We start from the raw sequence: 21,614 nt of genomic DNA, 5'->3' as shown, positions 1-21,614 counted from the left end.
CAAGGCATGCAGTCAAATGATTAACATGAGGGCCAACGATGATAGGCATGACAAACTCATCATTACACTACTGTTGTTCTACATGAAATCCATCTCTTCACCTTCCTTATCATTCAGTTAGGCCTAATTTAAATTTGATTGTGAAGTAACATACACAAATATCGCCCATTAATCAATGTGTCATTCATTCAGTGGGCTGGCATCGTTTGCTTCCCTTCGCTCATCAACTTGGGATAGTCAAGGACATGTTTATTCTACTGCAACACGCAGCATGTTTCTGTTACCATTACAAAACTTTTGATTAGTTAGAGTTCTAGTAAATAAAACAGCTTATTAAACATAAAATAAAATAAAAGTAAAACGTAAAAGAAAATGATAATCAACCTGCAATGTAACGTTCGTCTTGTGGTGCGTGAACGGATCAAGGCGCAGCGGGTGATGAATACATAACGATTTCTTTAAATGACAGACGAAACACGAAAACACTAGAACAAACTACAAAACAATAAACGAAGGCAACAGACCTGAAACAAACGAACTTACATATAGACGAAGAACGTATGAACAGGAACAGACTACCTAAAACGAACGAACAAACGAAACAGTCCCATGTGGTATACACAGACACAGGAACAATCACCCACCAACAAACAGTGAGAACAACCTACCTTAATATGGCTCTCAATCAGAGGAAACGTCAAACACCTGCCTCTAATTGAGAGCCATACCAGGCAACCCATTAACCCAACATAGAAAACACATAACAGACTACCCACCCCAACTCACGCCCTGACCAATTAAACACATACCAAACAACAGAAAACAGGTCAGGAACGTGACATGCAAGGCGCGCGGTCAAATGATTTGCTATAAACATGAGTGCCAAAGGCATAACAAACTCATCATTACACTATTGTCTTTCTAAATTAAATTAACCTCTTCAAACTCATCATTCAGTTAGGCCTAATTTCAATTAAATTGTGAAGTAACAAGCAGTTATCACCCGATCTTCCATTTGTCATTCATTCAGTGAGGAGATAGAGACGCATTAGTGCTTAGCTGGGTATCAATGTCCTACATTGCATTATCTTGACCGGTTAAGTTGGGAATAGGTATAAAAAATTTTTTTTAACTATTAACTTTGTGAATTCTAAATTCTGACAAATGAGCAATGTAAAATACAAACATTTATGAAAAGTTAGGGAAGGAGCATGACGTAGCTTTTTTGGGGGGAGATTTTTATTTATTTACAATATCAAACGTTAGTGGCCGTTAGCCTATGGCGGTTCTAGTGTTAAAGAGAGAGAACACATTTTTTCCCCTCTTTGCCCACAAACAGATAAATAAAACCATAAAAGCTCCTGCCGTGTTGGTCACTGATGGCCCCTAGGCAACAGGAGAAGGAGGCAGAGGAGAAAGGTACCCTACACTGGAGCGAGGCATTTTGTCCAAGGCAGCAGGCAGAGAGAGCACTGCATAAAACCCATTCTAGTTGTCGTTTTGCCAAGATAAATCTTAATGGTTGGCAGTGGGGGCTCTGGAACTCCAGCGGTGGGGCCTGAGGCAACGGCTGTGGACAGACAGAGACCTGCTGGAGATGGCCTGTAATGTCTCTCCATTATCAGAGTGCCATAAAACCACAGACGGAGCGGTGTGTGACCTGTGAGGTTAATGTCCTTTAAAGGCGCTTATCAGGGATTCATAATATCATTAAAGAATGACAGCGACTGGGAGTGAAGAAAAGCAGCGGTACTTGGAAATATATCCTTTCATATAGTAGCCTTTGATTAGAGATCGCTACAGTGCCTTTCAGAAAGTACTCACACCCCTTGACTTTTTCCACATTTTGTTGTGTTACACAGTGGGATTGAAATTAATTTGTCATTTTTTGTCAACGATCTACGCATAATACTCTGTCAAAGTGGAAGAACATTTTATTAACACTAATATATCTTGATTAGATTCAACCCCATGAGTCAATCAATACATGTTAGAATTACCTTTGGCCGCAATTATAGCTGTGTATCTTTCTGGGTAAGTCTCTAAGAGCTTTCCACACCGGGATTGTGTAACATTTGCCCATTATTCTTTTAAAAATTCTTCAAGGTCTGTCAAGTTGGTTGTTGATCATTGCTAAACAACGATGTTCAGGTCTTACAATAGACTTTTAATTAGATTTATGTCAAAAATGTAACTCGGCCACTCAGGAACATTCACCATCTTCTTGGTAACCAACTCCAGTGTAGATTTGGCCTTGTTTTTGTCCTGCTGAAAGGTGATTTAATCTCCCAGAGTCTGGTGGAAAACATACTGAACTAGGTTTTCCTCTAGGATTTTGCATGTGCAAATTTTGCATGTGCTCCATTCCATTTATTTTTTATCCTGAAAAACTCCCCAGTCCTTAATGATTACAAGCATACGCATTACATGATGCAGCCACCACTATGCTTGAAAATATGAGGAGTGTTGTATTGGATTTTCCCCATTGTAAAACCTCCCTGGTCTTTGTGGTTGAATCTGTGTTTGAAATTAACTGCTCAACTGAGGGACCTTACAGATAACTACTCCACAAATAACAGATAACTGTATGTGTGGAGTACAGAGATGAGGGAGTCATTTCATGTTAAACACTATTACTACACACAGAGGGAGTCCATGTAACTTAGCATATTTTTACTCCTGAGTTGATTTATGGGGTATTGTGTTACAGGCTGTAACAAAATGTGGAAAAAGTCAAGGGGTGTCAATACTTTGAAGGCACTGTAGTCTCCCGTTAAAATAACACTTATACCCCTTTCACAAAGCTGTATTCTCCTTTCTGCCACTACAACCTCGCAACGGGTACAGAGAGGAGTGGAACAAGCATGTTGCAACAATGTGAATATCAAGCGGATTTTAACGACATTCGGAAAAAAAGAAAACCGCACACTAAGAATAAATAGAATTAGAATAGAATTATATAATTCTTCAACAAGCGTTTTGTACTCATAAATTCATATTTCATGAATCTTGGCTTAACAAGTCCGTATAATTCACCATATTACAATACATTGAGTCCATTACAATAAGCTGCCATGTCTTTAACATGAAACAATAACACAGTGCACCATCATGTCCTCATTATTCAGTTGAGGAATGCATCTTTAATAGAATGTCAGAGATGCACGTCGCCAAACACTGCATAAATATGTGTTACATATGACTAGGACTATCAACGTGTAACAGTTTGAATCATTGCGGACTGTCGTCTACACTTGACATATCTCACGAAATCCCATGGTAAAACAGAGTGGGGACTGTTCTAGATTCTCCAGGGGACAAACACATGTATTTGTATGTAGGGCTGATCACGTAGGAAGCGCATCAGAAAGAGAGCCTCGGGGCTACTGACGAGGTGTCAGCCAGCGCAGAAAGAGAGAGAGGGAGAGAGTGAGAGCGTGAGAGAGGGGCTTCACCTCAAAGAAGAGCGGGTTCACTGGAAAAGATCTCATCTGTCACCATTTTTAGGAAGGATGGAGGGATGGAAACATGGAAGGATGGAAACATGGAAGGATGGAGGGATGGAAACATGGAAGGATGGAGGGATGGAAACATGGAAGGATGGAGGGATGGAAACATGGAAGGATGGAAACATGGAAGGATGGAAACATGGAAGGATGGAGGGATGGAAACATGGAAGGATGGAGGGATGGAAACATGGAAGGATGGAGGGATGGAAACATGGAAGGATGGAAACATGGAAGGATGGAGGGATGGAAACATGGAAGGATGGAGGGATGGAAACATGGAAGGATGGAAACATGGAAGGATGGAGGGATGGAAACATGGAAGGATGGAGGGATGGAAACATGGAAGGATGGAGGGATGGAAACATGGAAGGATGGAAACATGGAAGGATGGAAACATGGAAGGATGGAGGGATGGAAACATGGAAGGATGGAGGGATGGAAACATGGAAGCATGGAGGGATGGAAACATGGAAGGATGGAAACATGGAAGCATGGAGGGATGGAAACATGGAAGGATGGAAACATGGAAGGATGGAGGGATGGAAACATGGAAGGATGGAGGGATGGAAACATGGAAGGATGGAGGGATGGAAACATGGAAGGATGGAGGGATGGAAACATGGAGGGATGGAAACATGGAAGGATGGAGGGATGGAAACATGGAAGGATGGAGGGATGGAAACATGGAAGGATGGAAACATGGAAGGATGGAGGGATGGAAGGATGGAAACATGGAAGGATGGAGGGATGGAAACATGGAGGGATGGAAACATGGAGGGATGGAAACATGGAAGGATGGAAACATGGAAGGATAGAGGGATGGAAACATGGAGGGATGGAAGGATGGAGGGATGGAAGGATGGAAACATGGAAGGATGGAGGGATGGAAACATGGAGGGATGGAAGGATGGAGAGATGGAAGGATGGAAACATGGAAGGATGTAAACATGGAAGGATGGAAACATGGAAGGATGGAAGGATGGAAACATGGAGGGATGGAAGGATGGAGGGATGGTAGGGAAGAGCACAAGCCCTCAACTCAACGTTAACAGCATCCTAGGTTTCACACCGAGTGTACAGGTGGGGTGCTAAATTCCTCACTATTACACATGTTCTACTGGGCAAGAAAAACATCAAGACACACCCTGATGTGTGTGGCTATCCTATTTGATCATAACCAACTGGTTTTTCAAAGCCAAAATCAAAACCTCATTCCTAATGCACTGCAAGAATGCACATTTACATTTTGTACTAAAGGAACTGGAGCATTCCTGACCTCAATGAATCTTCCACATTCTCTACGATACCAGAAAGAAAAAAAACACACAGCCCATACTCATAACGTTGACCTATAAAAGATTTGACTCAGACGGCTCCATTTGCAATTTTAATTGGTCTTTATAGATGAATAAATAACAGCACGTCTGCCTGATGGTTTCTGTGATCTGTTGGTGCGTGAGGGGAGGGACAGTGTGTGAGGGAGAGGGGAAATACTAAGCCATACCACTCAGACAGTTTAATGACAGTGTTGCAGGTGATGCTGGGAGGAAGCCTCCACATGAGCTGTACACACACAGAGAGAGACAGACTGAGACGAGACTAGCTATCCTCCTCACTGGCTAGCTAGTGTACCTCGGTGAAGGCAAATTCATTCAACCATGTAGAGAAACTGTCAGACCATGATAAGAGATCTAGGCTACATTCGAAACAAATCGTACAAAAAAAACAAAAAGAGCCAGCTAGTGGAATTCATTGTATAAACAGCAGGCTGGCGTGGGGATTATCTGTTAACACCCTAGGGCTCTATCCAACAGTCTAAATAACAGGCTGTTCCAGCAATGTATTAACAGTCATATTTGTGTACACTCTCTTGTACCAACAAGTCACTGAAAAATAAAACATACCACTAAACCTAATGATGTTTGACCAGGGACTCTGAAGACAGAACTCTTTGCTATTCCTTCATGTAGAATCATGACATGTTAGTCTTTAATATTTCAAGCTGCTTACACCCAGTTCATAAATCATGGTTGGTTCCATCAAGTCTGTTTGGAAAGACGTGTGCTTATCTATCTAGACAGATATGTAGAGTATGTTTCCAAGTTAGAGATAGCTACATGCTATACAACCCTTTTCATTTTCAGTATGTCGTGTCATTGATGGAAAAGGAAATGTCTCTTCTCACACAAAAAAATGGAAATGCACTTCTACAAGCACATAGATATGATTGGACACGTATTACAGTGTAACATTAATACTATGTTAGCTAGAATTCAACTATAAGGTATGTTTTTCTATTCATTCAACCAACTGGAAAACCAAGGTTACTGAGAAAGAACTCAACGCCTGGAAGATTGGAGAGAAAGACAACTTGTAATTTACAGTGTCGCTACAGTAATTGCCTAGCTGAAAATCAACAAAAAACAATAACCAGTCTTCAGAGATACCGGGGAAAAACACGCCAACCCCCAAAAATGTGCGCGAGAGAGCGTGAGAGAGAGAGAAATGAAAACACCTAATTGCCAGCTCTCCCCCTACGGTAGCCTAACACACAAAATTAATGGGAAATGTAGTCGCCGAATCAAAGGCTTTATATTCGTGGCGTGAGCAGTAATTTCTTACTTGTACTTGGATCTGCACTTTGACTTCCGCTTACAATGGCGGCATCAGACAAGAGGCTGATCCAGTAACACCCCTGATCAAGTCAGCGACACAAAGAGAAGAGCTCTTTTGGGCTCCCAAACCAAATGAATCTAGTCTGAATTGACTCTGGAGGCAGAGCTGAATTAAGACCGGGAGCTAATAGAAATGTTCCAATCACCCACGACACCGTTTACCAGTTTAAACCCTGAGGGCCACAAGTGTCGGCGGCACATCCTTTATTCCCAAGAGAAAGAGTGTGACATCGGGCCTTCATTAGCCCCGGAGCCACAACACAAAAGCGTGCTCCACAACGACCCAACTGAACGACCCTCGACCCCTGATACAATGGCAGTTGGGTGTAGTAACTGTTGGGTGTAGTAACTGTTGGGTGTAGTAACTGTTGGGTGTAGTAACTGTTGGGTGTAGTAACTGTTGGGTGTAGTAACTGTTGGGTGTAGTAACTGGCTGCTGATACCATCAAACTGTAAACAGTCACCCATTTCATTAAGACCGTGGGAAAACGGTAGCTTTAACAGGCAAACAACGAGTCCCCGTTTTCCATCCTACTCCAGTTCCTCTAGTTAGATCACATAACGTGAAGGTTCTATTGAGAACCTGAACACAGAACAGTACTTAGATGCTATTCTATAATCACATTACACACTCCAATGGGCTGCTTATGAGGTCTGGCAACATTACTTACCACGCCGTTCATGAGACACCTGCACTTTAGGGGTTATGTATGCTAATCGAATGAGAAGCGGGAGAGTGCCATTAACGTATCGCAGGGTGATGCGAATGTAAACTGTGGTGAGGTGAAGACAGTGTCTGTGTACGCCGACCATTAGCACACAAACAGGGCTAGGAGTGTGTGTGTGTGTGTGTGTGTGTGTGTGTGTGTGTGTGTGTGTGTGTGTGTGTGTGTGTGTGTGTGTGTGTGTGTGTGTGTGTGTGTGTGTGTGTGTGTGTGTGTGTGCGCGAGACACCTTTATTAGGGCCGCGGCGTGCAAGTGCTGCCACCTCTCATGTAACAAGTATCAGAGAGGACGGCTTATTTGCGGCGCGTGCTGGCTGTGTGCTAAAGGCTAACGTTCGGCTAGCAGCCTGTAAATTCCCCCGCTGGGCTTTGCCGCGTTCAAGAATGACCTGTTACCCTAATGACAAAGGGAGTTAAAGGACAACCTTGTCGAGTCTCCCAACAGACGGGCCAAATGGTCTTCCCTCTTACCACCACCTCCTCCTGTCTCCAAATTCCCTGCTCTTCTTCGTAATGACAGTGCCTGTCAGCCAGACAAATGAGCATTCCATTGTTGTAATTAATTTGATTCTTGTTCTGCATGAAACCTTCCTTGTAGGATTTAATTAAGGTTTTGTTCACGCGGTGGGCAGGGCCCCACCTGGCTGCTTTAAGCTCACAGTTAAAAAATGGGCCCTTCTCTCTGGATTCCCTTGGAAGTGCTCACACATTCCGTCTCTCAGTGTGTGTGTGTGTGTGTGTGTGTGTGTGTGTGTGTGTGTGTGTGTGTGTGTGTGTGTGTGTGTGTGTGTGTGTGTGTGTGTGCGCGCATGCGTATAGGAGTGAGCGAGAAAGAAAGGAGCGCCGGGGAGGGAAGATGGAGAGGAAGCGTCCCGCTCAGCTCATCCTTCATCCCAGGCAGTTACTCCTCTTGTTTTACCAAGCCTTCAGAAAAGGCTTCCAGGGAAATAATGGAGGGATGTTGGCAGTTCTGCATTAGTCACGCAGCCAGGTTAGATCCCAAATGACACCCTAGTCACATATTTAGCGCACAATGTTTTACTAAAAGGTGAATGCACCAATTTGTAAGTCGCTCTGGATAAGAGCGTCTGCTAAATGACTTAAATGTAAATGTAAGTGTAAAAGTTGTGCACTATATAGGGAATTGGGTGCCATTTGGGACGCATCAGCCTAAACTCAGCATTTAGCTCAGATGTAGAACACTACGGTCTCCTTCAGGCTATAGGAGACCGTAGTGCTCTTTACCTTATAGCTCTTATCCAATCTAATACAACACTTCTACCTCATAGCAGTCCAGTTGAACAAAGTATCATAGACTGTACCAATTACTAGCTGATCTGTTCCACTTCAATGTATCCCAATGGAGAAATGGACCATTAGTAACGCTAATTTAAAAACTGGACAGGCCTTGGCCTACCTTTGGAGTTAGCGAGTATAAAATGAAGTACAACTTTATATACTGCACAGATACAGGGAAGGAGGAGGGCTAGGTAGGTAATGGTGAATTGCCTCCATCTATCTCTCCTCAGAGACCTCGTGTTCTCTTTCCTTCTCCCCTGCCTCCAACTGTTCTGCCCTCTCTGCTGTAATTGGCACATGGCATGTTGGATCAAAGACAAACTGCATTCAATATTTCATTAGAGCGCTGGGTGCGTGTGACTGCTCAATCTGAGGCGAGCGGCAAGCGACTCGCTGTTAAACATGAGCTTGGCTGGGCGGCCCTGACGCGAACTGAGAGGCATAATCTCACACCGTTTACCATATTACTCCTCCTTAAACGGCCAAGGAGAGAGAGGGGGGGAGAGGGAGGAAGAAGGAGCGAGAGGTGCGGGGGGGGGGGGGGGGGGGGGGGGAGAAGGAGAAAGAGGGGAAGAGCATGAGAGGAGACTAGGGAACCAGAAACTGGGAGAGAAATAGATAAGGGGAGGATGCGAGAGAACACGAGGGACAGAAAGGAGAAAAAGAAAAGTCAGAAGCCATGAAAGACACACCACATCTCCTGCTTTAAGAATCCCGCTCATCCCTCTATGGGACAGTTAATTGGGCATAACAAACCAAACAGCATTTTCTGGAAGTCACCAAGAAAAAAACCTCTCCTTTAAAAATCCAAGCAACAAGCTCCAAATATAGAGGGGAGGGGGGGATATAACAAGAATAGAAAAATAGAAAATGTCATCATATCTGGGATGTACAGTGCCTTTGTAAAGTATTCAGACCCCTTTACTTTTTACACGCTTTGTTAGGTCTTACTCTGAATCGTTTTTTTTATCTTCTTATCAATCTACACAATCTTAATTGTTTTGTTAAAAAAAATGAAATATTACATTTACATAAGTATTCAGACCCTTTACTCAGTACTTTGTTGAAGAACCTTTGGCAGCGATTTACAGCCTCGAGTCTTCTTGGGTATGATGCCTCAAGCTTGGCACACCTGTATTTGGGGAGTTTCTCTCATTCTTCTCAGATCCTCTCAAGCTCTGTCAGGTTGGATGGGGGAGCGTTGCTGCACAGCTATTTTCAGGTCTCTCCAGAGATGTTCTATTGGGTTCAAGTCCGGGCTCTGGCTGGGCCACTCAGGGACATTGAGACTTGTCCCGAAGCCACTCCTGCATTGTCTTGACTGTGTGCTTAGGTTCTTTAGCGGGCTGTCATCTGCCTTTTACCGAGGAATGGCTTCCGTCTGGCCACTCTACCATGTGGCCTGATTGGTGTAGTGCTGCAGAGATGGTTCTCATTCTGTAAGGTTCTCCCATCTCCACAGAGGAACTCTGGAGCTCTGACAGAGTGACCATCGGGTTCTTTGTCATCTCCCTGACCAAAGCCCTTTCTCCCCCAATAGCTCGGTTTGGCCCGTGGCCAGCTCTAGGAAGAGTCTTGGTGGTTCCAAATTTCTTCCATTTAAGAATAATGGAGGCCACTGTGTTCTTGGGGACCTTCAATGCTGCAGAAATGTTTTGGTACCCGTCCTCAGATCTGTGCCTCGACACAATCGTGTCTCGGAGCTCTGCAGACAATTCCTTCGACCTCATGACTTGGTTTTTGCTCTGACATTCACTGTCAACTGTGGAACCTATAGACATGTGTGTACCTTTCCAAATCACATCCATTCAATTGAATTTACCACAGGTGGACTCCAATCAAGTTGTAGAAACATCAAGGATGATCAATGGAAATAGGATGCACCTGACCTCAATTTCGAGTATCATAGCAAAGGGTCTGAATACTTACGTAAATAAGGTATGTTTTTTTTATTCATAATAAATTAGCAAAAATGTATAAAAACCTGTCATTTACTGTCATTATGTGTTAATTGCTGAGGATTTTAAAAATATATTTTTTAATCATTTTAGTATAACGCTGTAACGTAACAAAATGTGGAAAAAGTCAAGGGGTCTGAATACTTTCCAAAGGCACTGTATGTGTTCTCTCCCGATGGACATTTAGCAGGCTCTTATTCAAATCCAAGCCAGGGGTTCTTCTGCGGAGCTTTCACCCCTCTATTGAAAACAACCAGGTCAAACTGAAGCCAGCTCACATTCCTTCATGATTGCCATCCTTTTTGTCTCTCAAATAACAGTTTCTTCCCGGAATCACATCATTTGTTGATTGATTGCGTGTTTTCAATCAAAGCAAATGAACTGAACAATCAACAGAGTTGGAAATACTAAACCAACTGGCACAGTTGACCCAAGGCATCTCCCGTGGTAAATGGCTTTTTGTTTTAGGACGGCTTAAAACGCATCTCAACCAATCACAATGCTTGTTTTGACAAAACGCGTTGTAGAAAGTATATACTGTTTAAAAATGCATAGCTGTAATACACAATACTACAGCCCTTCTTTGCTCCTTTGCCACCACACAGAATGCATAGCATCATACACAGAGTGCATAGCATCATACACAAAGCTGTCGTCACCATCACAGTAGGCTTTTAGCACCACTGTACCAGGGTACAGATGAAGAATTTACATGGTGTCAACAGTGCCTTTCAAAAACAACTGATCTAAAACATGGAGAAGAAATGAAAAAATGAGCAGCACCGAAATGACCACGGACAGAGAGGATCATGGGAGTTGACTGTTGAGGTGGATTCTGGGACAGGGTTAGGCCAAGAGGCGTGTCGGATACAAAACTGTCTCACGCCTGCGCAGCTATTCTGAACATGGGACGGGTTATGGAGCAATGCTACTTGGGTTACAGAGAACACAGTTTCCCTCTTAGTCAATAAAGCACAAAATACTCTAGAAAGCACAATACAAGGAGAAAAAGGAGTTCTCCATTTTTTATGTTTATGGACAAATATAGTAGTATCTACGTCTATAGGTTTTCTAACTGTTTTATAATAGTAGTGACTGATCAAGGTTCCCTTTCAAACTACAGCATTGGCTGGAACGTCGTCACAATTTAGAAAGAAGCATTTTGCCTCATTTGAGTGTCAGTTTTCAATTAATTTAGATCAATTATATATGTTAACCATTATTTATAAATGATCTGGTCAAAATATTTGCAATTCCACTTTGATATTGGCAATTGGACTTCAAATTGGATCTTGAGGTGAGTAGATTAGCCATTAGCTTACGTTAGCTGCTAGCCGTTAGCATACGTTAGCTGCTAGCCGTTAGCATACGTTAGCTGCTAGCCGTTAGCATACATTAGCTGCTAGCCGTTAGCTTACATTAGCTGCTAGCCGTTAGCTTACATTAGCTGCTAGCCGTTAGCTTACATTAGCTGCTAGCCGTTAGCTTACATTAGCTGCTAGCCGTTAGCTTACATTAGCTGCTAGCCGTTAGCTTACATTAGCTGCTAGCCGTTAGCTTACATTAGCTGCTAGCCGTTAGCTTACATTAGCTGCTAGCCGTTAGCTTACATTAGCTGCTAGCCGTTAGCTTACATTAGCTGCTAGCCGTTAGCTTACATTAGCTGCTAGCCGTTAGCTTACATTAGCTGCTAGCCGTTAGCTTACATTAGCTGCTAGCCGTTAGCTTACATTAGCTGCTAGCCGTTAGCTTACATTAGCTGCTAGCCGTTAGCTTACATTAGCTGCTAGCCGTTAGCTTACATTAGCTGCTAGCCGTTAGCTACTAGGTGTTACCTGCTAGCCAATGTTAGACCAATTAGGCCATGGCTGGCAGTTTGAAAGGAGAGAAAAGTCACCAAGAGGTTTCATGCATGGTAAATAAAGGCGGTGGTCGCAGATCGAGAAAGCATGGCACTAAGCGTTTTCAGTCACAAAGTGGGTTACTTACAGGTAGTAAGTGTAGGAGTGATAGGTTCTTCTGCCCAGTGGGGTGGTGGTAGGATATAAGCAGTGGTGGGGGACAGGAGGGGAAATGGAATGGAAGGAAAGGAAAAGGAAAAATATTAATGTACTGGAGAAAAATATATAGAAATGAAACCCCCCCCCCAAAAAACACGATATGGAGGCATAAAGTGACGTTTTTTACTAGTACGACTGTGAGGGCAAGGTGGTTGCTTGGGGGGACAACGTCATGCGTGGAGGGGTAGAGGGTGAGGGCCCACAGAGTTACAACATTCAGTTACAGTGGGTGGGCGGAGTGACCTGTTGATTGGCAAGTCAGGTGTGCAGGTGTTGCAGGAGAGAATTGTGGGTAACATAGTGCATTAGTGGCAGGTTGACATTTATTGTCATGAGTCTTGCCCTAGAGGCAGAACTGAGCAATTTCCGCTAGATGGGCCAGCTGCAAAGTCAAAATTGGCTATGTCTTAAAAATGTAGGAAAACAAATATTAGCTTTTTGGTCTTAATTTCAGGTTATGGTTAGGTATTAGGGTTAGCAGTATGGTTAAGGTTAGGCTTAAAATCATATTTTATGACTTTGTGGCTGTGCCAGCTAGTGACCATTCTACAGAGGTGCCTCCAGGCCATGACAATAAAGGCCAGCCTGCGCCTTAGTGAAGGTGATAGGCTGTTATTGAGATGATAGGTGGGCTGTAGTGTTATTGGAGAGTGGGCGAGTGCAGGAATAGGAGAGGGGAGGAAGCTCATTGGAGCTGTGTTTAGAGAGCAAGTTTATCAGGAACTGGCTGGAATAACATTGTTTGTACAACAGCAGTGGCTTTAATATTCATAAACGTATTCCTCTCCTTTTTCTTACACATGTACTGTTTGACAATCCAAGAAGGAACAACAAACTAGAACATTGGGCAGTAATAACAAAAACAACACTAATGTTGACACTAGTTATTACTCTGAGACACAAGCCTCTACTTTTTCTTACACATACACTGTGTGACCATCAAAGACACAACTAAACCACTGCTGATGTGATTTGGTCCCTGATTCCCGATTAGAATTGCTGAAATAAAAAACGGTTAATAAAACATGAAGGTCATCATGATTTAATGAATAGTCATTGGATTGAAATACAGAACAATAGCTATACGATTAATTAGGGCCGATTTCAAGTTTTCATAACAAATCGGGAATCGTTATTTCTGGACACCGATTTGGCAGATTTCTTTTTTTTACACCTTTATTTAACTAGGCAAGTCAAATAAGAACACATTCTTACTTTCAATGATGGCCTAGTTAACGGTGGGTTAACTGCCTTGTTCAGGGGCAGAATGACAGATTTTAACCTTGTCAGCTCGGGGATTCAATCTTGCAACCTTACAGTTAACTAGTCCAATACTCTAATCACCTGATTACATTGCACTCCACGAGGAGCCTGCCTATTACATGAATGTAGTAAGAAGCCAAGGTAAGTTGCTAGCTAGCATTAAACCTATCGTATAAAAAACAATCAATCAATCAATCATAATCACTAGTTAACTACACATGGTTGATGATATTACTAGTTTATCTAGCGTGTCCTGCGTTGCATATAATCCATGCGGTGCGCATTCGCGAAACAGGACTGTTGTTGCTCCAATGTGTACCTAACCATAAACATCAATGCCTTTCTTTAAATCAATACACAGGTATATATTTTTAAACCTGCATATTTAGCTAAAAGAAATCCAGGTTAACAGGCAATATTAACCAGGTGAAATTGTGTCACTTCTCTTGCGTTCATTGTACGCAGTCAGTGTATATGCAACAGTTTGGGCCGCCTGGCTTGTTGCAAACTAATTTGCCAGAATTTTACGTAATTATGACATAACATTGAAGGTTGTGCAATGCAACAGGAATATTTAGACTTATGGATGCCACCCGTTAGATAAAATACGGAACGGTTCTGTATTTCACTGAAAGAATAAACGTTTTGATTTTGAGATGATAGTTTCCGGATTCGACCATATTAATGACCTAAGGCTCGTATTTCTGTGTGTTATTATGTTATAATTAAGTCTATGATTTGATAGAGCAGTCTAACTGAGTGATGGTAGGCACCAGCAGGCTTGTAAGCATTCATTCAAAACAGCACTTTCGTGCGTTTTGCCCGCAGCTCGTCGCTGTGCTTCAAGCATTGCGCTGTTTATGACTTCAAGCCTATCAGATTAGGCTGGTGTAACCGATGTGAAATGGCTAGCTAGTTAGTGGGGTGCGCGCTAATAGCGTTTCAATCGGTGATGTCACTCGCTCTGAGACTTGGAGTAGTTATTCCCCTTGCTCTGCATGGGTAACGATGCTTCGAGGGTGGCTGTTGTCGATGTGTTCCTGGTTCGAGCCCAGGTAGGAGCGAGGAGAGGGACGGAAGCTATACTGTTACACTGGAAATACTAAAGTGCCTATAAGAACATCCAATAGTCAAAGGTATATGAAATACAAATCGTATAGAGAGAAATAGTCCTATAATTCCTATAATAACTACAACCTAAAACGTATTACCTGGGAATATTGAAGACTCATGTTAAAAGGAACCACCAGCTTTCATATGTTCTCATGTTCTGAGCAAGGAACTTAAACGTTAGCTTTCTTACATGGCACATATTGCACTTTTACTTTCTTCTCCAACACTTCTCCATTATTTATTTGAGGCTAAATTGATTTTATTGATGTATTATATTAAGTTAAAATAAGTGTTCATTCAGTATTGTTGTAATTGTCATTATTACAAATACATATTTTTTAAATTATTTTTATTTTTTTAATTTAAACGGCCGATTGATCGGTATCGCCTTTTTTTGGTCCTCCAATAATCGGTATCGGCGTTGAAAAAAAATCATAATCGGTCGACCTCTACTGACAACTGTACAGTATGAAACCACTTTACTACCCTTTAGAACAGGGGTTCCGGAATGTTTTCACTCGGGCCCCCATTCCAACATCCTGTGCGCCCCCCCCAGTTTTAAAAGCTCATTTTCGTGCAATAAAAATACATTTAGCCATGTATAATGTGTATTTATGTGATATTTTAGTGACTCAAACATTACAACAAAATCTAGAGGCTAAAAAAAACTAGCTAAAAACACTAGCTGACATTGGCTAGTTGATCTGGACATTTCTGACAAGTTATAAATAGCTCTCTACATCATGTAATGACTGACATGACAAGAGGAACTGATGATGCACTACCCAATTTAGAAATTGCATCTTGTGCATTCTACTATCACAACTTTCAAGCCTGCTGGTTTCCTGTTCTACTTGATAATTAATTGCACCCACCTGGTGTCCCAGGTCTAAGTCGGTCCCTGATTAGATGAGGAGTAAAGTTTGAGGGCTCTAGATACTGAGAGCAGGGTAGAGCACATACCCCAGAGAAATCTGCCGAAACACCCATTGCGCTACACCCGTGCGTGTGGAGGCAGTTTGTCTATCTGCTCAGCCTCCGCTTGTCTATCTGCTCAGCCTCCGCTTGTCTATCTGCTCAGCCTCCGCTTGTCTATCTGCTCAGCCTCCGCTTGTCTATCTGCTCAGCCTCCGCTTGTCTATCTGCTCAGCCTCCGCTTGTCTATCTGCTCAGCCTCCGCTTGTCTATCTGCTCAGCCTCCGCTTGTCTATCTGCTCAGCCTCCGCTTGTCTATCTGCTCAGCCTCCGCTTGTCTATCTGCTCAGCCTCCGCTTGTCTATCTGCTCAGCCTCCGCTTGTCTATCTGCTCAGCCTCCGCTTGTCTATCTGCTCAGCCTCCGCTTGTCTATCTGCTCAGCCTCCGCTTGTCTATCTGCTCAGCCTCCGCTTGTCTATCTGCTCAGCATCCGCTTGTCTATCTGCTCAGCATCTGCTTGTCTATCTACTCAGCATCCAGGTTAAAAATATATGCTTGTCTGCTGTGTAGCACTCGCCACCTCTTTCCCCCCTCTCCCTCTTGCATTGGACTAGGGCTAATGTAAACTAGCCTGCAGCTACACAGCCACAGGCATCTCTGGCTCTTTGAAAACAAATAGTGCTTTCATACATTTTTTCCTCTTATCTTTGCTAGTTTTTCCTGCCACAAGATAAGCCTCTGAAATATTTTCCTATTCCCATTACCGAGGTCATTAATACAGTGGCATTTGTTTAGTGGATGGGGGGGGGGGGGGGGTATGAATATTTCAATGCATAACGTATAGCAGTGCCATTAAACAGTTTTAAATGGTGCTTATCAGTGTCATCAAATAAACGATTTAGCCTTGACGTTGACGATGCAGGGGGTTTTGAAGGTGAAGGGACAATCAGAGGGAATTAATTTGATTTGGCCTTTCATGTAATTACAGGATGCAGACAAGTCTCCTGTTAATCTACAGTATCAGGGCAACGCTGGACCTCAGGGAGCATGGAAACATTCAAACCTTCTTTCAATACACCAACTCTTCATGTGTTGACAAAGGGCTCTAATGTAGACAGCAACACATAGTATACAATTGCAGACTCTAAAAAGTTGTACACTAATTGCACACACAAATTGTCTGTACAGAAATGACACAGATCGTGGAAATAGTATTTTTAGTGGCTGCATCTGTACCATACAGGTGACAGTACAAAGACAGTTTGGGAGTCTCTGACCTTTTCTTCATGACCAGCACCACGCCGAGGAAGATTATGACAAAGAGGAGGATACCAGCGATGACCCCGGCGATCTTCACCGTGTGGTCCGTCTGCTTCTCCGGCTCCACCGCGTCAGGCTTCCTGGTCGCAGCCCCTGGTGGTCAAAGAGAATGGGTTACAACCGTCACTGGGTGGCCATTTTTGGATCCATGTCATCATCATCACTATGGGTTGTCACGTCATTCACTTCTTTCTCATCAAGGACTCATGCAGGGTAAAGACAACACCCGTTACCAGTGAAAAGTTGACTATGTAACACTATAGGGAAAGGATTTAAATGAGAAGAGGAATTGCTACACTGTTGTTCTAGTTCATTACGACAACGCTGTCTTCAAGTCTACCGGGTGGTCTAACTGTGCTTAGGAGTTGGAAAACTCCAGCAACGTACAATCCCTTTTCCATATGGCAGGAAAAGACCAACCTTGTAAAACGGATGCCTTACTGTGTGACAGTTCATACTATGCTAAGCTGGCCTCTATCCATGTTACATTTAATTCCATGTGATGAAACTGATTTTTGACTGACGACGGTGAAGTTCACCGCTGCATGTTCTCTCTGGTTTCCACAGCTGCTCTACACTTCAGCCGTGCACTCCCTTGTCTGTCCTTCAGCCTCCCTCCTGGCATTATGTGTTTATGCACCACTATCTTTCCCTCTATCCCTCCCCCCAATCCTTAAATGAAGCAGTAATTTGCCCTCGCCTCAGCTCCTGCACCTGAGAGTTCCAGATAAACTCATTAACTGTCCCTTTTTACACACCCATTGTCTTCGGGCGACACAGAGCTCGAGCACGTTGCCTCTGTTGCATTTGGATAATCAAATCTGGGTCATGTTCTGTAGCGTGGTGAGCGCCAGCGCACAAACACGAAATAAGGGGGACTACTTGCTAGGGAGCAATTTATTCCCCAAGCATGCAGTGGCGGGTGATCACACCGAGGGCCAAGGCATTTCCAATCTGTTCCAATGAGATAACCAGGCCCCTCGCAGCGTCTCAGAAGAGCCACTGTTTCACTGGGACCTTCCCCTCTGAGGAAAGGAGAGATGGAGAAAGAAGAGGAGAAGGAGAGAAACAAACGAGAGGAGAGAGAGAGTTAGAGAGATGAAAGGGGGAGAGCGGGATAGACAGAGTTAGAGGAGAGAGGGGGAGAGAAAGAGGGAACGAGACAGAAAGAGAGAGGGAGCCTCCTGCTCTCCTGTTCACAGTATAATGTGATGGAACGTCAACCCGCGGCCTGATGAACTATCCATTTCCTCACACTAAATGAGTTTGGGATGAAAAATAGTCAGGACACGTCGTTCAATTTTCCCCGACACCACGAATCTATTCCTCCCCGCCTCCACCACTACTTCAATCAAAGGGAGGCAACATCCATCACTATCGTTGTTACCGCTGTGACGGATAGGGGGGCCAACAAACGGGTGGCTTATTCCACGGTAAGAATTTGTTTTACTCCGAAGGGTGAGTCTGGGTGAAGTGAAGGGAGAGAGAAGAGGGTAGGCTTGGAGTACAGAGGGCCCAGGAGAGAGGGTGACCACCCTCCAGGTTCCACACCAAGGTTGACCATGTCCTTGGACAATAATCATCTGATTGGTGCTTATATTTGTCGTATTGAAATGTGTTTTTTGCATATCCCAACTCTCCCCGAGACTCTCTGAGTGTGAGGGTCACAGTCAGGGTCAGCCATTATCAACACTGACCCTGGAGCAAACAACTCTCCCCGAGACTCTCTGAGTGTGAGGGTCACAGTCAGGGTCAGCCATTATCAACACTGACCCTGGAGCAAACAACTCTCCCCGAGACTCTCTGAGTGTGAGGGTCACAGTCAGGGTCAGCCATTATCAACACTGACCCTGGAGCAAACAACTCTCCCCGAGACTCTCTGAGTGTGAGGGTCACAGTCAGGGTCAGCCATTATCAACACTGACCCTGGAGCAATTAGAGTCAAGGGCACAGACAGATTCTTTTCATCTTGTTGGCTCGGGTATTCAAACCCAACGACCTAACAGCTAGGCTACCTGCCGACCTTCCGTGTTGAGTCCAGAGGGGGACAGACAGTCATTAGCATTTACCTACCAGGCAGGCAGTCTCTCAGAACGCAAATGTCTGTTATCAATTGATCAGTTATTCCATATAATTGTGAATACCACTAGATAGAGCTCTCTGGATAACCAGGGCGCTATTGAGGGGTTTAGGTGGTGAGGAAAAGGCCTTCAAGGAAAGCAGTAAGGAGGACGTCTGACTCTTATCAGGTAAACCTTGCGTGGGCAAAAATACAGAAAACATTGGGTGCTCACATGTGAACAGAGGTTTTAAATATATTCCCAAGATAAAAGACTGAACAGTCAAGGTCAGCTTGACTCACTTGGTATCTCCAGTTTGTTCGGGAAACGTCAAAACATCTCCAGCTGTTTTGGACTTTCTAACTATTTACTTTCACGCCAAGCTTTTCTACTTCAAATCCTCTCCTTGACATCTCTGTTTATGGGTCAAAAGCAAACTGAATGCCCCAAGAGGCATAAAACACTGGTCCTTTTTAAGTTTAAACGGCAGATATCTCCGGCTTTGAAGAAGGGAGTGAAGCTTTCGTGCTTTCAGGGAGGCCGTTTCATGTCAAACTCAAACTATGCGAGGTGCTTTGGGGGATAGGGTGTTCCACTAACTCTGTGTGGGAGGGTGTGTAAACGTCGGGGCTGAAACACCACAAGAGCTGGTTAACAAAGCACAGCGGCCTCCACTGCTTACATTTATCGTGTCCCTAGGACGTAAACAGTGTAAATAAAACAAATGCTGATATTTAACGACCCCTGCCAGGTCACTCTTATCGACACGTTGTTGTCCATGTTGTATTAAAACTAGACGTTTCTGACTCATTTAAAAAAAAATGTTAACTGGAGTTTAACTGGTAGCAGTTGGTTAAGTTTCATAACTTAAGGGAAAACTGAAAATTGTAAGTGTCAAACTATGTTGCAAATTTGTAACACAATTTGTACTCAAGTCCAAAGTTTTGAACATACATGTCTTTCCCAGCAGTACTTTTGACATTGCATCCACCTAATGTTCCCTTTTCTTCCCCTCAAAAAATCATGTTCATTCCCCATGACCTGGAACAAGCCTAAAACGGCCGTAGTTAAATATTTCACAGGAGAACATTTTCCATTTCACAGTGTCTGACGGTGTGTGACTGGGTAGAATCATTTGGCTTCTTGTATAAACAGAAGGAGGAAAGTTGTCACCTTTCCTTGGAAGCCGCGCCTGCCTGGTAAATATTTGAATGTCATTTTCTGACAGCAGGTTGAGCAGGATGTCTTTGTCGTGCCAGAGTGTCCAGCTTCTCGCTTTCATGCTCGCTGCAGAGGCCTGTATTGATCTTTTTCCCCCACTCACAACTCCTACATCTGCCTTGAATGAAAATGAGCTCATTCTATGTTTTTGCAACACAACCAGGTGTTCAAGGTACTAAATCCCATGTCACACTATCTGTAGGATATGAATAGGATAAATACTGACCAAATGACAGGTATGAATACAAAGTGGAAAATAAGATATCTGGTAACCTAGTTAACCCTTGACGGTCTCTCAACAAACATGACACACGCTACAAAAAGACACGCGCTACAAAATGTAACAAACAGATGTTATAAAACATTAGAATGCACAAACAGACATACATTATGAATGATGAATCTTGGCACACACACACACACACACACACACACACACACACACACACACACACACACACACACACACGAGGAGAGAGCTGGGAAGTTGTAGTGGTGGTCTGACCTGTTAGTTGGTTGTCGCCAGCCGCGGGGGCGATGCGTATGTAGGGAGTGGTGAGCTGTGTCACGATTATGGCGGCTAAGGCAAAATAACAAGTTGTTCCAGGCCAACATGCAGGAAGTAGAGGGAGAAGGAGAAGAAGAAGAGGGCAAGGTTGAAGCCAAGAGACTCAGGCAAACAGGAAAACATCCCTAATCACACAGAGCAGAGAAACGGTAGGAGGGAGAGAGAAATAGATACTTCTCTCAGGGAGGAATGGAAGGTTACATATAGTTCACAAGCTTGGCATTGGTTTTGTAACGGTTATGTTTCTATACATTAGTAATCGTCCCAGAAGCTTGGTTAATTACTTGTTTGTGTTGTGTGCTCGTGAACAGCAGGGAGGAAACGAACACAGGGATTTCATACAAACCTGAGGGAGCCATTCTAGAGATATGAGACTGAATATAAACATTCTGCTAGAGCCACTAAAATCTTCAATATTCAGTTCAGGCTCTCTCCATGTCATGGTTATGGCCTTCTGTATGAGCAGTTTGTCCCGCACCACAGCCCCCTCTGGGGATCTGATTGGCTGCCACCGCTATGACTGGCAGGTACCCCGAGAGGTGCTGAACCTATTAGCAGATGCTACTTTAATGCGCCAACGCTCAGGTCCAATAAAATCTGATTAACCGCCATAAAACTATAACGAAATCAAAAACAACAAAAAAAGCATTAAAACAGTCCTTTCATAATCTATGATGGGCAAGAGGGGGATTCTAAATTCAAACGTGCTTAGCGTCTGTGGCTAAAAAGGACTGGAAACAACACAGGAACTAGTGCTCATTAGCATATAGCATTATAGCCCAGTCTTGGCACCGTGAGATCGAGAGACGGCATGTAGTAAGGAAAATAGATGATCTACCATCTGTACACAATTACATTGCTGATCGGCGGCACACTAATGCGTTGTGCTAGAGAAAAGAGGAGGCCGCAGCTTGTAAGTATCTCCGC

The 21,614-nt window shown here is 43.6% G+C and overlaps 1 protein-coding gene across 10 annotated transcripts in view; it reads right to left on the bottom strand.

Annotated features, from left to right (window-relative positions):
• Positions 1–21,614, bottom strand: part of LOC129823064 (receptor-type tyrosine-protein phosphatase mu-like) — a 317,242-nt gene that overhangs the window by 74,700 nt on the left and 220,928 nt on the right. For 3 of the 10 annotated variants that reach the window (XM_055881767.1, XM_055881768.1, XM_055881772.1), the window contains exons 14-16: positions 20,625–20,699; positions 16,796–16,931; positions 12,156–12,185 (exon numbers count right to left, since the gene is read on the bottom strand). In XM_055881767.1, coding sequence (XP_055737742.1) covers positions 12,156–12,185; positions 16,796–16,931; positions 20,625–20,699 — 241 coding nt within the window. The remainder of the gene's footprint in view (positions 1–12,155; positions 12,186–16,795; positions 16,932–20,624; positions 20,700–21,614) is intronic. The other 7 variants (XM_055881769.1, XM_055881777.1, XM_055881774.1 and 4 more) reach the window with 3 other exon arrangements.

Source organism: Salvelinus fontinalis, chromosome 25, assembly GCF_029448725.1.
Source record: "Salvelinus fontinalis isolate EN_2023a chromosome 25, ASM2944872v1, whole genome shotgun sequence".
NCBI lineage: Eukaryota > Metazoa > Chordata > Actinopteri > Salmoniformes > Salmonidae > Salvelinus > Salvelinus fontinalis.
The sequence above is the reverse complement of the archived record's forward strand: the minus strand, read 5'-3'. Positions and strand labels throughout refer to the sequence as shown.